Consider the following 16701-nt stretch of genomic DNA (forward strand, 5'->3'; position numbering starts at 1 on the left):
TACTTTATAAACAGGAAGTGAACCTGTCCCCACTGTGGCTAGCTTGCTCACATTTGTATTGCTGCCCCTCCTTTTTCCTCTCGTCCGCTCGGCTCCTCCTTCTCCGTTCTTTTTTTTTTTTTTTTTTCGCGGCAAGGAAGAGGCGGTCCTTGACGTCACGTTGCGTTGCATCTTGGGTAGTTTGAGTATGAGTAGTGACCTCATGATGTATACTCAACATTTCGGCCGAATCTAGTATGCATCCGGGAACTTCTCGCCTACTGCAAATCGCATACTGCGCAGTGTGAACATACTGCATACTCAAATCGTTAGTATGAGTAGTACGAGTAGTAGGAGAAGTATGCGGTTTCGAACACAGCCATTCTCTTCTGATTGCAGACCTGCATACTGCTGCAGTCCCGGAGAACAGGCGGTGGGGGGCAGTAGTGACGTTTCCTGATACGTCGTGACGTCAGCCGGTCGCTGCAGCAGTGGCGTGCTGCTGTCGGACCTGACTGTGTCCATGTAAACATTCACTTTTCGTTCAGATGCCGTGGACCTGTTAGCTTCCTGGTAAGTGTCAGTTAAATACATATTTAAATAAACCTTAGAAGGAAGCAGACGTGTGTGATTCGGTCATTTTTGTCTCACGGTTGACGAACAGCCTTTATTTGGCGCAGCAGTAGCCTACATGGTTTCTGTACATTAGTAGCACAGCAAGTGCTACACTAGCTAGCAAGACTGTAGTATGTAGCTAAAGACTGGTGCAACAAATATAGTTCAATAAAGTTCAGTTTATTGTTCACTGTCTTATCGATAGGAAGAATTACGTGTCAAATTGAGCTTTTACGTGCATGTCTGATGTGAGGCATGCATTTGCGGTAAACTAAAAGACAGTCAGCACAAAACTTATTCAGTGAACTTTCAATTTGTTTGAAATCTTTGACAAGTTTTCTTCCTGGCTAATGAAATCGCTGTGGGCGTGCCTGAGTTTGGATAACCCACCTGTGTAAACACAGATACTCCTGTGTCTTGTTCATCTAATCACACTGTAACTTTAACAGTTGATGATTAAAATCCAATAAATTAAGGCACCCTGTCTTCTGTCACCACCAGATGCAAGGTTAGCACCATGACCCGTTTATTTTGTCTCAATAGCATATCAACCTTTTATCGCAGCCCAGACCTGCTTCAGAGATTTGATGTTGCTGTTGTCAGTATGGCCTCGGGTTCAAGCTTTGCACCTCCTAAACTGGCAGACTTCATCCTCACAGAGCGGCTGGGCAGTGGCACCTATGCTACAGTCTATAAAGCCTACAGAAAGGTGAGTTTGTAGAGTCACAGGAACCTCAACAGAGGTCCAAAGGCATACTCCCCCCCCCCCCTTAAAAAAAAAAAAAATCTAAACAGTGAGCTTCCCTGTTCCTTCTTGGCTGAAATTTTTCATTCATGTTTCCGTTCACCGTTTTTTATACATGCATGGACAATTGACAGCAAGCTCTCTTTTCCAATGATGCCCTGATTACAACAATTAGCCTAAAGCAGTACACTTACAATTCAATCAGTATATGAAATTAATATAGGCTACATGCAGAGTGTGAAACATTTAATGCTGCTTTACTAAATCCATTCTTTACATTCTCAATTTTGTCAAAGGCAATTTGACAATCCACACCAAGTGATATAATGATAATAATAATAATACATTTATTTTTAGAGCACTTTCCATCAAAGTGCTTTACAGAGGTTAAAAACAGCAACAACAAAAAAAAGCACAAGCAGTAGGCTACATTTTTCAATTGCCACTTGCAAGCACTCATATTTTATCTTCCTGTCTGTGATGTTGCAGGGGGACAGTCGAGAGGTGGTGGCGGTGAAGGTGGTTGCGAAGAAGAGTCTAAACAAGGCATCTACAGAAAACCTGCTCACAGAGATTGAAATCCTAAAGACTGTGCGCCACCCTCACATAGTCCAGCTAAAAGACTTTCAGGTATACTTATTTTCATCTTTTAAATTAGGTCCAGCTTATGCAAAGGATGAGCTGTAAACATTTTTTATTCCTTTAAAAAGACCTGATAGAATTTTCACCATGGTGACAGCATCTGTTCATACAATAGGCGAAGCAGGAAAGTAATAATCATGGGCTTGATGTTCCTTCTTTTTTGCAATCTTTCTCTGTGACTATATGAATTTGTCTCTGTCAACAGTGGGATGCTGAGAACATTTATCTGATTTTGGAGTGGTGCTCGGGTGGAGATCTCTCGCGCTTCATCCGCAGTCGCAGACTTCTACCTGAGGGGGTGGCCCGGCGTTTCCTACAACAGATAGGTGAGTAATTGCCTGACCTGTTTAGCAAATATTATGGTTTAAGAAAAATAATCAAATGGTTTTTTTGTTATCATTTATTGCAAGTATGTACTTATGAGTTGCAGGAGTTAAGTGATGCAGTCAGAGGTTAATAGTGCTGTGTTTCTCTTGTTGTCTATTTGTATATGTGTCTGTATAAACAGCCTGCGCCCTACAATTTCTCAACGAACGAAACATCTCACACCTGGACTTGAAACCTCAGAACATTCTTCTCAGTGGCTCTGCTCTCAAATTAGCAGGTGATCTCACACACACACACACACACACACACACACACACACACACACACACACACACACACACACACACACACACACACACACACACACACACCCCCACCCCCACACCAGGACATACAGTAACTGTAAGCACCCAGTGATGTGATTGTAACAATGTGAGGAATCTGCCACACCCATCACAGTCATGATGTTTGTGCCATTATGTTTGCAGAACAAGAAAGAAAACGTCTTTGTGCACATTGCATTAAAACACGTTTGTTGAGCTATAGAGGGGTGTAAGGCGGGTTTAGGGAAAATATTTCCCCTGTGACCTATTATAGTAAACATGTTGTGAACTTTCTGGTTCGGTCTCAGATTTTGGTTTTGCCCAGTACATGTCTCCGTGGGATGAGCAGAGCGCCCTGAGAGGCTCTCCTCTTTACATGGCTCCTGAGATGGTTTGCCGGCGCCAGTACGACTCCAGGGTGGATCTCTGGTCAGTTGGAGTCATTCTCTATGGTGAGTAACTTGACTTTACCTTTTCATCTCTGGATTGAATCGATAAGTACTTAAAGTGGTTTATCAGACTGTGTGCTCATAGTTAGATAAGGTGTTATTTTTTTTATATCTCATTTTTGTGAATACACACAATACACATTAAAATGTTGTCCATGGACAGTATCTGGTGTCACATAGTATTAATCTACATTAATAATGATTTCTAAATATACCACTGTTGTTCAGCAATTGAATACTAATCAGTAGACTGGCCTTTCAAGCTTGAGAGAACACATACAGTAGGTCACACACATAATGGTACCATAAATCATAAAACAAAAACATGATTGACTTCCCCTTAGCTCCAAGAGTAATTGTGCAATCATTGTCCAATAGCACAACACAGTCACTGTTCTGTGTAGAGTGATAATGTATAATATACAGTAGGATGAGCTACTGTTAGATAACCACAGCTTATTTTTAAATATGATATTTTAAGCATGCACGCCCTTTACCATATTTTAACTTACTTAACAGTAGGCGAGTTCATTTTAATTGACGAATACTTGACGAATCCCTGCTGATTATAAGCTGTAAACATTGTTTGTTTTCATGTAGAGGCCGTGTTTGGGCGACCTCCATTTGCATCAAGGTCTTTTGCAGAACTGGAGGAGAAGATCCGGAGTAACTATCCAATAGAGGTGAGTGTTTAGCAGTAAACGAGCTACTCAATAGTGAATGTGCTATTTCCACTGAAAATATGACTGAGTCACTTCTTACACTGGGCGTGACAAATGACAAATATATTGCCTAATAAAAAGTGGTGTAAACCCTTGAAAGACCACAATGATTTATATTTTGGGAAAATGACAAGAGCAAAGCAAATATTCCATTAAATTAAACTGACACTATTCCACCACAGCATGTTCATGTGAAAGTGTTTTACTTTAGTCAACATAAACCCCCCCCCCCCAAAAAAAAAAATTCCCTCACTTTATCTGTGAATGTTTCACTATAAAACCACTAGGTGTCAGACTTAAACAGTTCACCCTTGTCTCATTGATAGCAGAGTGACAGTGTAGGCAATCAGCTGAAATGAGGATAACTCTTCCTCTCCAGTAGCAGATCCAAACAGTCTGGGATACAAATTAAAACAATGTCTTAATGTATGGGAAGGCACAAGTGTTTACCAGAATGCAAATGTTTTAAAATCACCTGCCGGAATGATAAATGTACTGACAATTATCATTTAAACAGTATGTGTTTTTTTTATTTTATTTAATAATTTTTTTATTTTTATATTTAAACACATCAAATAAAGTTTCTTACCTCTTAATTTCAAGATGTTAAAAGAGACCAGTAATTAATTTGCTGCCAATGTATAAGTTGTTTTTGCTTCTCTGCTCTAATTCGGCTGATGCTGCACATACAAGCCATGCTGTGATTTACATTGTGACAACAAAGTTTAACTGTTCTTTTAATGATTAAGGCCTTGTAAAACCTGAATTCTTGTGCCAAACATTAGGGTCGGACTTTGGATTGCATTAGCATGTGGTCCATTACCCAGGGATTCACATGGAGAGGTTTAAGGTAATCTTTTGACAGAAGGTAGTGATGTGAGACTAGAAGGTCTTTGGCAACAATCTGCTGTCCTTTTCCTTTGGCTTGTCCTGTGGATTGAGTGCAACATAATAAGGTCGTATTTTGTGCATGAGCTCCCACCCGGGGCCAGGGTGTCCAAAAACTGCAGGGACCTTCTGTTGCGGCTGCTGGAGAGAAATCCAGATGCCCGGATCACCTTTGCAGAGTTCTTCACCCACCCTTTTGTGGATTTGGAGCACATGCCAAGCGCGGAGAGCCTAGTGAAAGCGGTGAGAAAATGAGAGTGGAGTATGTGCTTGCATGTGCGTGTATACTGTAGAATGACCGTGAATAATGAGCGTATGATTGACTGGGCACATGTACACATTCGGTAGAAGGTTTGTGTTCATGCCTGCCCCACGTGCCTTCACGTATGACTCTTCATGCATGCATAAGCATCGGGGAGTTGTAGCCGTTTGGATTCAGTGATGCCAGTTCCTATTTTCTCCTCCCAGAAAGAGCTTGTCCTGCAGGCCATTCAGAAGGACCAGGAGGGGGAGAGGTCTGCTGCTCTCTCTCTGTACTGCAGTGCCCTGGAGCACTTTGTCCCTGCTATTCACTGTAAGAGCAACAACCACTCTCATATCCTGTCTGTGGCTTAAGCCCTTCAACAATGCCCTGCCTTTGTTCCACCGCAACAAACTGTCAAAGTAAACTGACCAAATGTAAAACCAAAACATCCCGTCTTTCCACCCTTTGCAGATGAGACAGACCGACAACGTAAAGATGCCCTCAGGCAGAAGGTATGGCCTCAAAACACCCACCTCATTCACATTTGTATTACTATTTTCAGTTGGGCTTTTTTTGACGGTCCAGTTTCATTTTGAATGGATTCTTCTCTATGAATGCCATATGGTGTGCATGGGAGAGCATATGGCATGGTAGACGTGATTAGGCTGAGTCAATGTAAGAGGACTTCCCGCAGGTCAGCCAGTATGTGTCCAGAGCTGAAGAACTGAAAGCCCTGGTGGCCTCAGACAACAAACTGAGCTTTGAGGAGGCCCGGACCTCCAGGGATGTCCTCCGAGGTAACGCACACATCTCAATGTGGAGGCAGAGCCGCTACATGCTTGTATTAATATTGTGTGGTCAGTTTCTACATGAGAGGATAGCTTGAGAAATTCAGTATGATTATGGGGGACATTTTCCTTTTTCCTATATTAATTTAACTTGTTTGTTGTTGTTTGTTCCATTATACTTCTTCTGTTTCCTTGCTATTTCAGAAATGTCTCGAGACCAACCAAGACTTCAGGCGGCTTTGGAGATGGCCTCTACTGCTATTGCTAAGGTTAGCTTAGGGTTACTGCTGGATGATATGACTTTTATATATATATACCAAAAAGAAAAGTGAAACAGAGAATCTATAAAAAACAAAAAGACAATGCTAACAGACTGAAAGTATCAGTATTGAGTTGAATTATGACTTGAAGCGTTGTGTTGCATTGTACCTCTTACAGGAAGACAGTGGACTGGATGATCATGTGGCCCTGGATGTGTACCAGCAGTGCTTAGGAGAACTACTGTTGGTGCTGGCAGGTAGACCAGCTCTTTCTGTCATACATTTGTGTCCTTTGCTACTGTTGGATACTGAGCCACCCCACTGTAGTCAAAGATTTAAGTGCTTTTCTCAAGAACACCTTAGCAGTAGCAGATGACTGAGTGACCATAATGCACTTCACCATCTTACACTTCTGCACGTTTGTTGTTAGAGAAACAGAGTAAGAAAAAAACAGAGCAACACGATAATTATTTTAGAGTTACTACTCAAGGGAAAGGCTGAAAATGAGAAACAAGAACCACTCTGAGAGGAACCGAAGATTCAGAGATACTGTAGATTAAGAGCGAGCTAACTGGAAACAGAGAGAGGAAAATTGAGAGAAACTCTGAACCAGAGAGAGAGAGAGACTGGAAAGAGGCTGAGGGTGAAAACAACTCAAACTCTCATAGATGGAAAATCATTTTTTGAAAGTGATTTAGAAAGAGCGAAAGACAAACTGACAAAGTGAAGCGAAAGGCTGGAAGAGATGGGGACACTTAATGAGACAGACAAACAGACAGTGGAACTACAGAAGAGTCTCCAGCGACTCTCTCTGCGGCCTGGCGTCTATTAGCCCCGGCTCATGAGCTCATCTGGAAGATCGGCCTAATGGAAGAGGTGGGATAGAATGATCCACATGTGGCTTTGAGCTGGGATGAGACCTGGTGCCAGCGCCCTGTGTGTGGTATAAGAGCCCTGCCATCTGCTTCCCATTCAGACAGGCTTTGTGTTATTACACACTGGAAACAAATAAAAACTATTATCTTACTAATGGACAAGTGCTCTAATCATCCAGCCCAGTCCAGTCCAATCTGAGGTTCTTCCAGTAGGTGCTGAAATTTAGGCTTGGGTCGTATTACTCCTCTGCTGGTAGGTTTTATTCATTCATTTATTTATTTTTGTTTATAAGAGAGAAAACGAAACATATTGCGTGCTGAGTATTTTGCTCTTTACTCTTGATTGACTCGTTAGTCATCTTGGCTTAATCTAAAAACCTCCTTTGTGTGGTTTAGCATTTTTTTTGTGGTGAAAGGCTCATTCAATGATAGGGAAAACTGAGAAAACCATATTACATGTTTCCTGAAGCTACACCAGGAGGCTTTGGAAGTTTGTCACCGAAAATTGCAGAGAGAAATAACTTCATCTTCGGTCTGCAGGATCCAAAATTAAGACAAATACCGTAGATCCATAGTACAGATCATTGCAGTCCCACCTTCAATATGATAAATGTGTGATTTGCTCTCATTAATTTAGTGTGTACATGTGTCAAGAGGAACCTCCAACTGTCACTGGATCAGCAATATATGATATACTACAAACTCAAGCCATCCTAACCAGCCTCTCTCTGTGGGATCAGGGAGCCTCACTGTGTGGCACGTTAGAGACCAGCAGGGGGATTGTGGAGAGAAAACATTGGTTCTTTGTTTGGCTCAGAGCTCTTTGTTGTGAAGCTTCCCAAAATGCCTTTGCCATCAGAGAGCCCCCTCCTCTCCCTCTTTTCCCCTTCTGTCAGTTTCCCCTCCAGGACAACTCGCTGTGAAAACACTGGCTTACATTAGAACCATTTCCACCCTTGAGCCCCCAGTCTGCACGCTAGCAAAATCCAATCTAGGAGTTGACCTCTTCTTGAGCAAACAAGGTGATTAGGTACTGGCCTCGCTCCTCCCTTCCTCTGCTCATTCTTCTTTGTCTTATTTTTTCTCTCTCTCCATGTGAGCCAGCTGAGCCGCAGGGCCGCAGGAGAGAGCTGCTTCACAGTGAGGTGAGTGGGCCAGGAAGGACTTCTGGTTGAGTGCTCACGGTAGGAACGACTTATCTGTCACCTCCTGCGAGCCCTCGGCTGATCAGCCAGGTCTGAGAGCACACTAGCTGCTCTAACACATGCCCCACGAGTCGTCTTCCTATGGTCACGTGCCAGTTTTATATGGTAAAGGTCGAATGATGTAATTTATCATCTATAGTACTGTTTCATAGACATAGATCACTGTCCACTTTATAATTGGATTCTTAAAGTGGCTCTAAGCGATGGATCACGTGACCACATGTACGTATGTGGAAAGAGTTGCAAATAGAGGATTGTCATCACCAGACTTTGTTGGCCCCTTCAGCTCTGCACAGAGTCATTCAACCAATTAGTTTAGATTTTTCTGCATCTTTGCTATTTTTACTGCTTGAAATGACAGCGACACAAAATTGGCAACTAACTGGAAAACACTGTCAAAAAAGAATTGTTGGCCCAAAAATTATTTCAATTAGTAACACACATGTTGATTAAGTTTTAAAAATCATTTTTAAAAAGTTAGATTAACACAATTAATTTAAGTCAGATGTATGTCATATATTTGCTTTCAAAGCAACGGTTTTCATTAATGCAACTTAAATTTAAGACAAGTCAACCTAAATCTTCCAGTTTTAACCAATTCAACTATTTACTTTATTTACAAGTAGAATACAGCTCCTTAACAACCCAATAGTGGACTTCCAAGCAAAGTAGTTTCTATAGAAACCTATATAGGTTTTATTTTAGTTTGTTAAATATCAAAATATTAAGTTGGCTGAAAAGAAAAACAGAGATTCAAATATAGCACAGTACAACCACAGAACAAGCCGGGGAGGGGAAACAGCAGGAGACACAGGGAAACAAGTGACAACACCCTAACATCCACGCCTCCAATGACAATATGCTGTGGCTAACTTGGTAGCAGGCTACAGTACTCCTCACAATTCTAAATGCTACTGACCACAGGTGTGTTACTAGACAGGTTAGTTGATGCCATGAAGCTCTTGGAACACAACAAAACCATGAAAATTCATTGGAAATGTTAATCTTATTAAAATCTTGCTAAAGTTAGCATGACTAAACGAACGCCATTTTGGTAAAGCAAGTTTGCAAAACATAAAAATCAAAATTGAACGGATGCAAGTGGGTAATTTCTTATCTGACGTTAAACTTTATTCAGTCACAAAAAATTTATTTGTCCTAAGTATTAGACTTACCTTCTTTCTGAGTCTGGGACAGGAATGCAGGAATGGGAAAAATCTGGAAAATAACAGATCCGATGTCATGACGTCAGACACACAGTACTAATAGAAACCTAAAGGATTTGCTTTTATTGAAGGCACAATAGTAGGTTAAGCTAAACTGAGTGAGACTAAGACAAAACATTACATTACTTCAGCTACTACTCAAATACACTTTTTTCAGTGAAGAGCTGTAAATTTCCAGTTGGTGGGAACCAAAATAAGGCCTAAAAGAGGTTTGAATGATGGACAAATATCTATCAGGTGGTCAGATACATTTTTGTATGTTGGATATGTACATAAGACACTGCTTTCTAGCTATTTGCAGGTTTTCCATATTAGAATAAAGGCCAATGCTGCATAACGTGTGAGAGTGAAAATCAGTCACTATAGGTTCAAACTCCCTCAACTAGAGACTGAGCTCAGATCACCACAGTTATTTAACAAATGTTTGGGTTGAGTTAAAGCAGAAGTAAGCGATCCGGTCGTTTTGGCTAACTTTTTGTCAGCCGATGGAGTTAGCAGTCCCTGCCCTCGTCATGGATCGATTGGTCCTCGTCCCTACGTCACCACATTCACGCGCATCCCTTGGCTGCACACACAGCCCTTCATGCCGTTCTCTCTCCTCATTGGATAAAGGTTGTAGGATACAAGGAAGTATACAAGATGTTTTTCCCCTCAGCTTACAGCAGAGCAGAGTGACTGACAGACACGTGTTTCGGACCAAACACTCCATGTAAGTGATTGCTGTCGGAAGATATAACTATTTAAGACTTATATTAACACAAATATTCCGCTTACTTCTGCTTTAAAGTTGAAATTTAACTTGATAAAGCAATAATTGTTACAAAAGAGATACATAGAAAGTCCCTCCTTTTACTCTCTTTCTTTTTGTTGTAGACTGTCCTGGCTTTTGGATAGTAATCTAATCATACTTGAAGAAATCGTATTTTTTGATGGCTGCCTGTAACTTTCAGGAGTAAAATCCTGGTTAGTAGCATTGATATTCCACTTTGACAAACAAGTATGAAAGACGTGTGCATGCCTGCTGTTAAAGTCTTCAAGCCCTTTTGTTTTTCTGCAGTTTATTTAGCCAGCAGCTAAGTCTACAACAGACATCAGCATTTCACCAACAAACCCAAAAGGGGCTGGGGGGTTTGAGTGGGCCTCATAGACCTCCCTATTTGAAGTTTTATGGGTGCTTGTCTTAAGTAAATTCAGATGCGGCTGTAATAATCTAACACAGCATTAGGGAGGCAGGGGTGGGATATTAGATCGAAAGCATGTGTGTATGTGAGAACCCAAAAGAGCCAACACATGCTGCCATGACTGGCCTCCATGTGCGTTCATATCTACTGTAGAGCAAGCTGTAATTCAATATCCTGGCCTCTCATATGTAATCCACGGCTTTGATCTAACCAGTGTATGTTGACATAGTGTCATTATGGCTGAACATATGTGAAGTCTTGTTGTACTGTATACTTCAGTGTATGTAAAATGGTGCTCTGCAAGTTGTCGATATCTCCCTTGCTCACCCATCTAGATTTCTTCCACATTTATTGTACTTGGTGATTAAAGGGATTGTGATGAAAGCACTGTGGCTGCATAAGGTCAGAGCCGGGGAACTGAAAACCTGTGTTCTCAATGATTATTTACCACAATAGATTGATGTTTTAAGGGAACATTATGAAAGCCATCAGTTTTGGTCTCCAGTCATTATGACCCTCAGATGTTACAGCAGTAATCCCAGAGAGGGCTAGCTCTCCACTTTGACACAGTGCTGCTGATACAACTAGGTGGGAGACACAGCCAAGAACCTTCATCATCACCAGAGGAATGGTTACCACAATACAGAGCACCCTGAAGCATATGATAACAGTAGTAGTACGTCAGTTAGCTGGTTCTTGCACATGTGTACCATATTATGTTTTTGTTTTTTTAAATAAAGAGCAAGAAGCAGATCAGCACAGTTCAGGTCGATTCAGTCTGAACATGGAGTCTTGGAGACCTTTGACACTCAAATAAATAAACTAAGCAACACTCAATCTGGCTCTTACAGGGCCCTGATGTTAATGTCATTAACTCAGTTGGAGTCACCAAAGTTGCTAGACTTGGGCTGATGTGGCATTGAAAGTGTTATTGAAAGTTATTGAAGTGTAATTTAATTTATTGGAATTTTATGTCTCACCAGATTAAAAGCCTCATGACCAGAGCTGAATACCTCAAAAAGCATATCACGGTAAGAACATGTTCCTTCCCAAACCGACTGTGCGAACATATTTGTACATGTGAACGCAGAATATGTTTGGATGTGTTAAAAAGAAGTAGGCTCCTGCTCTCTTTCATTTAGTTGTCACTTGTCAGTTTCAGATGTTTCATCACTTGCATCTTTCTAATTTTCAGATGCAAGAGACGCAGAGAGACGTGTCTCTGGATAGAGAACCTCTTGCAGACTCTGTCAGAAGCAGTGAGTTCCCCCGCTGTGTTGTGTAAACTCTTCCTCTGGCCTTGAGAGCAAGTTTTTGAAAACCCTGCACTGATAAGTAACTATGTGGAGGTTTGGTTCAGGAAGATGGGGGGGGGGGGGGGGGTTAAATGAAGAATGGCCATCTAGAGTTGTAATGAAATGTCCTTTCAGTGGAGATTTTTCCACTAGTAAAACATGAGCCATTCTCTTGCTGTGCCGGCCACCCCGTAGCACTGTCTGGCTCTTTGATTTCATTTCAGTGCAGCCCTGGGCCGCTCTGTCCTCTGCCCTCTTGTAAAGCTTACCTTGTGAAAGTGAGACTAGCACAAAGTAACCTTCGAACACGCAAACAGCAGAGATATCAACGGCGCACACATACCCTTCAATCCTCTCACATAATCACATGTAAATCTACCTTTCATATACTTTGAGAGTTAACATATGATCTGCACATGAAACCTTAAGAATGCAATATTGTTCATTCACTATAAACAGACTATAAAACTATATTTAAAAAAAAATGAGTTACATCGTTTGGGTTATGTTTTAATATACCTAAATGTCCCTAGCTGTAACTTATATATTCTCAGTATTTTCTAGGCTCAACGTCTAGATGGACAGTGGATACCTAAAGCCTAGACAATATCCTGTTCTCAGTAAGACATTCCTGGGGAATTATGAATAAAAAAAAAATGGGGATGGGGGGGAAGGGCACCAATTGCTCCAGAGGCAGCTCAAGTTTCATGAAGAACATGACTTCTTAGTCTGCTGCTGTTTTTTTAATAAAACCGCGGCACAGTCAGCCATGCTAGCTGGCACTGATCCAACAGCAGCTGTACTACAGAGGGTCGCAGCAACGCCCAAGTCTGTCTGCTGACCTTAGACTACACCAAAACAAGCAGCAAAGTTACACTCAGAACCATCTCACTGTAGCCCCCAGACAGACATGTCAGACGTCAGACAGTGGCCCAGTTAAAATGTCCCCAAAGCACTAAACCCTCTCTGACTAAGATCAACATCATGTGGTACATGTATACTGTATGCTGTGTGGCAGCGGCTGCACTGGCTCCGATTAGTAAAGTTAAATTACTATATGATCACAGGACATCCCCTTATGCGCTGGTTCAAAAATGTGATTCATATACATATACTTTACATAAGCATTAACAACATTTGTGCTGTGTATTGTAAATGTAGAGAAAATGAAGACCCACTTGAGACAGATTTTATACAGTACTACCTGTTACAGCTCATTAAAATTAGTGTTGAGAGATAGATAGATAGATAGATAGATAGATAGATAGATAGATAGATAGATAGATAGATAGTTGTCCAAAACAAGTTGACAACAGACACTGCTGCCACAGAGTCACATCTGTTTTACTATTTGGAGTATAGTGCAGAAACTTAGAATTGGAAATGTGTTTTATTCCTGAAAAAGCCAAACCTAACACGAATGTATAAATTCTGTCTTCTCAGGCTGCTGTTTGCAGTAAACTTGTCGTAGACCAGGGGAACCAGCTGGGACGCTTCACAGAGCAGCAGACGGCCTGTCAGCGGTCAGGTTGGACACAGAGCGCTCACCCGACCACGCTTCTATTGGGGCCAAATCAAACCTGCATCACACCTCACCCCGACCAACTCAGTGCACTGTCTGGGTGGGATATTACTCTTTCCAGCCAAATGTGGTCAATGTTTTGGTTGTTGTTCAAAAGGTTTTCTACCAGATGATTTGGCAGATGGAAAACTTGTATTTATTCTATTAGAGAGGGAAAAAAAATGTTTGGCTGGTAAAATACTGGAAACCGTAGCTGAATTCTGGATTTGCACACTGATGAATGTGAAAGTTAGTTCCCTGCTCTTTACACTGTGCTGGACTGCTTAGCCTCAAATCCCTCCCCCTGACACATAATTGATATGTAAATGCTGGACAGCTTGTATGACAATACCACACTGTCATGGTAAACGAGTTTAACTGAGACCGTTGCATTTTATTTTAGGGCAGGACATTCACAAATGTTTGCAGTATGCCTAAAAACTGTGAATACAGTCAAATGTGAGCTGTGATCACAACAAATTTGAACTGTAGTATTAAGTATATTATCAAGGCCTCTGCAAACATGCACATACTCCCTCTCCCCCCTCTTCCGCACTGCCTTTGCTGTGGCTCAACCACAGGCTCACCATGCTCTCTCCGCTGATGGAGCCCTCTCCACCACTATGAGGGGAAAACTGGAGAGGTGCGGCCTCTGCCTTATTTACACTAGACTTGCATTTTCTTAGGTTTGGCAGTGGACGGGTATTTGAGGGATACAGAGAGTTGTGGTGCTTAAGCCAAGTCTTACAACTAGGCCTCTGTGAAATGGTAAAAAGCTTAGCCGTCACAGCAGGCTGATGATCCACCACGCTGTTGTAGGTCGTCACCAACTGTTTTGATTTCAGACAGGTAGAGAGCCTGAGTGCTCCACGTTTACTTTGCAAATATGATTTTTCAAGCGACTGAGGAAAACACCTGAAACAGGAGTGAAAAGAGGAAAATATGAACATGACTCCTGCAAGATTTTTTTGTGTTGTTTTATTTTTTATTTGAATGTTTATACAGCTGTACATTTTATATAATGTATTTATTAAATGAGAAATTAAGTGGAAAATAAAACGGTGATCTCTGAAACCTCTGCTGCTCTACACTTCTTAAGATGTTTTGTCAACAGCACAAGGCCAACGCTCGACTTTCAGAACCCGAGGAAAGATTTATGTGCCGTCGTGGGAGCAGTGCTGCTGTTCTTTCGCCATCGTCATCATCTGGAATGCCGCTCTGCAGAAACAGCTGGCTCGGGTCCACGAGGGGAGGATAGAGGAGAGCAGGCAGGGGAAAGTAAGGACATTTTATAATTATATGATTCACATGGTCTGGGAAACTATGGAAACTGAATTTGAGAATTTCCGGATCCACGATTCTGTGGGAATTTGCACAAAGAATTGATTTCAAGTATGTCATCTTTTTGCTGCCATGTATGATCGATCCAGCTCCTTTTACATTACAATGGCAGATGCATTTCTTTGTACTAATTGCTTATAATAAGCCAATGCTGTCGCACTCACATTGTTAAAAGAAAAACATACCCTTGTGGTAATTTTCCTTCTCCAAAATTCAGAAAACAAACATTTTAGAGAAAAGTAGGAATGAGCACTGGAGTAGAGAATGACTAACCCTTCAATATGATAACTGATGGGATTGAAAGAGTTAAGTAGTGATGATTAGTTTGAGGGACTTTGTCAAGTCTGAGAAAATAACCCTGATGCCACAGCAATGTCATCAACATTCCCTTGGTTTGCAGACAACCAATTTATAATTTAGGCTGTTACAATCTAGAAATATGGATTTTAATGTAAGTTGTATTTTGACTCAGATATGATGTTGTGTTTGTAGATGTTACCAGACACTAAAAAAGGCAGGATGTCTCTGTCTCTGTTTTATGGAAGTGCAGCACTATCTCTCTGCTCACTGTCTTTTGAAATACTGACACAAAGGATATTAAAATCAGTGCTTTTGGATGCAAACATCAAGCTGGGCAGTGAAATGCAGAATGAAGTGCAGTTGCCTTTGGTTTTTTTAATCTGACCAGCAGTCAGAGTGATGTTTGTTTTCTGCCCTACCATCTGGTTAATCACATTCACCTGGTATGCCAGGTGTAAATCACTCCCAGACTTTATGGTTAGAACAGAGAGAGCAGCGTGGCCCCGAGTGCTGGAACAACAGGATGGAGAACCACTGGGTGCTGCTGCATGTGTGGCTGTGCATGAGCATGTTGCTGCCAGGAAAATTTGGATGCAGTTTTGACCCTGGTGCATGCTTTGTTGCTCGTTTCTGGGAGTACTGCCAATTTATATTACTCCCCCCGAAAAAGTACGTCGAATATCATTACAGTAATGCGACCCAGGAAGGGAGGTCCCGAGATGGAAAACATAACCCACCACCACCTCATCCCCCAAGACAGCCCCCGGTCTCCTCTTCCCAACCGCAACCTACAGCACTGTGGCTTTAATCAGCCTCCATCTTGCGCCAGATCCAGCAACACTTTCTATTACCCTTTTCCCTTCCCAGGCTCTCTCTCTCTCTGTCATCCTCTGCTGATGTTGTTTATCGGACAGCGGTCGAGTTAAATTGCCATCAATGTCACCCATGAAGAGGGGTCTCTGTGCTCTAGACCTGAAGGATCTGGGTGCCCTTGACTCCAGCAACCCCTGCCCTGAAAACAGAGAGCAGGTCAGCCATTCACTGTGGCTCGATGGCTATCATGAATGGAACATTGTACCTACGAGAGACAAGAGCCTCCTAAATCCTCGGGTCCCTCCCACTTTGGAGCAGTGAAGAGAGAGTGGGGGTTGTGGGGCACGGGGGTTCAGAGAAATGTTGAATAAAGATAATTTAGAAAATGGGCTCCAGCACAGTGCTGCCTCTGTGTCCCCCTGTTCCCTCCACACACTCAACTCTCCAAGGCTGCTCTGCTCATGTTTGTTTTGATTTTGCTCCCAGAATCGGGATGAGGAGGTGGTGGAGGGGAGAGGGTGCAGGGGGGTTGAAGGGGGTAAAGTGGCAGTATTGGAGGACTTTAAGATGCATGGCAATGGTTAAGACAGATTGTACCCAAGACAAGCTTAACTAAACTAGATGGAGTCGAGCTAAACTGTAGCCGTGGGCCTCTTTGTTTTTCTATCTCCGAGTTTTCATGACACAATAGACGGTTGGAAGTGGCTGAGGATTCCTGTGGTTAACAAAAAAATCAGGAGAAGCTGCGCAGAAGTTCCCTCCTGACTCGGAGATGTTGCCACCTGTTAACTCGAGTAACAGACCTGTAATTACTCATCCTTGCACCACTCTGATTCGTCATGCAAGGCTGGGGGCACACAGACAAATATGCACCGCAGAGACGTGCATCTCAAAGACTTTTGTTCCATTTGGATGTGACTTA

The 16701-nt window shown here is 42.0% G+C and overlaps 1 protein-coding gene across 2 annotated transcripts; it reads left to right on the forward strand.

Annotated features, from left to right (window-relative positions):
* The first annotated feature begins 455 nt into the window (after positions 1-455).
* ulk3 (unc-51 like kinase 3) lies at positions 456-14399 on the forward strand. 2 transcript variants are annotated; one of them, XM_083993982.1, is made up of 17 exons: positions 456-552; positions 1138-1303; positions 1829-1969; positions 2187-2307; positions 2490-2585; positions 2940-3083; positions 3681-3763; positions 4778-4933; positions 5159-5264; positions 5406-5446; positions 5629-5731; positions 5927-5991; positions 6161-6239; positions 7962-8002; positions 11453-11500; positions 11665-11728; positions 13208-14399. In XM_083993982.1, exons 2-17 carry the CDS (start codon positions 1199-1201, stop codon positions 13222-13224), a joined length of 1410 nt encoding a protein of 469 aa, XP_083850108.1. In that variant the 5' UTR covers positions 456-552; positions 1138-1198; the 3' UTR covers positions 13225-14399. The 2 variants fall into 2 exon arrangements, with proteins under 2 accessions (XP_083850108.1, XP_083850109.1); XM_083993983.1 differs by having other exon boundaries at positions 479-552; positions 1159-1303.
* Positions 14400-16701: the final 2302 nt, after the last annotated feature.

This window comes from Trachurus trachurus, assembly GCF_905171665.1.
Source record: "Trachurus trachurus genome assembly, chromosome: 3".
Taxonomy (NCBI): domain Eukaryota; kingdom Metazoa; phylum Chordata; class Actinopteri; order Carangiformes; family Carangidae; genus Trachurus; species Trachurus trachurus.

Coding starts and splice junctions, on each gene's coding strand:
- ulk3 (XM_083993982.1), top strand. CDS start 1,199: ATGGCCTCGGGTTCAAGCTTTGCACCTCCTAAACTGGCAGACTTCATC. Junction 2,308..2,489: donor GCGTTTCCTACAACAGATAG/GTGAGTAATTGC, acceptor CTGTATAAACAG/CCTGCGCCCTACAATTTCTC. Junction 6,240..7,961: donor ACTACTGTTGGTGCTGGCAG/GTAGACCAGCTC, acceptor CATGTGAGCCAG/CTGAGCCGCAGGGCCGCAGG.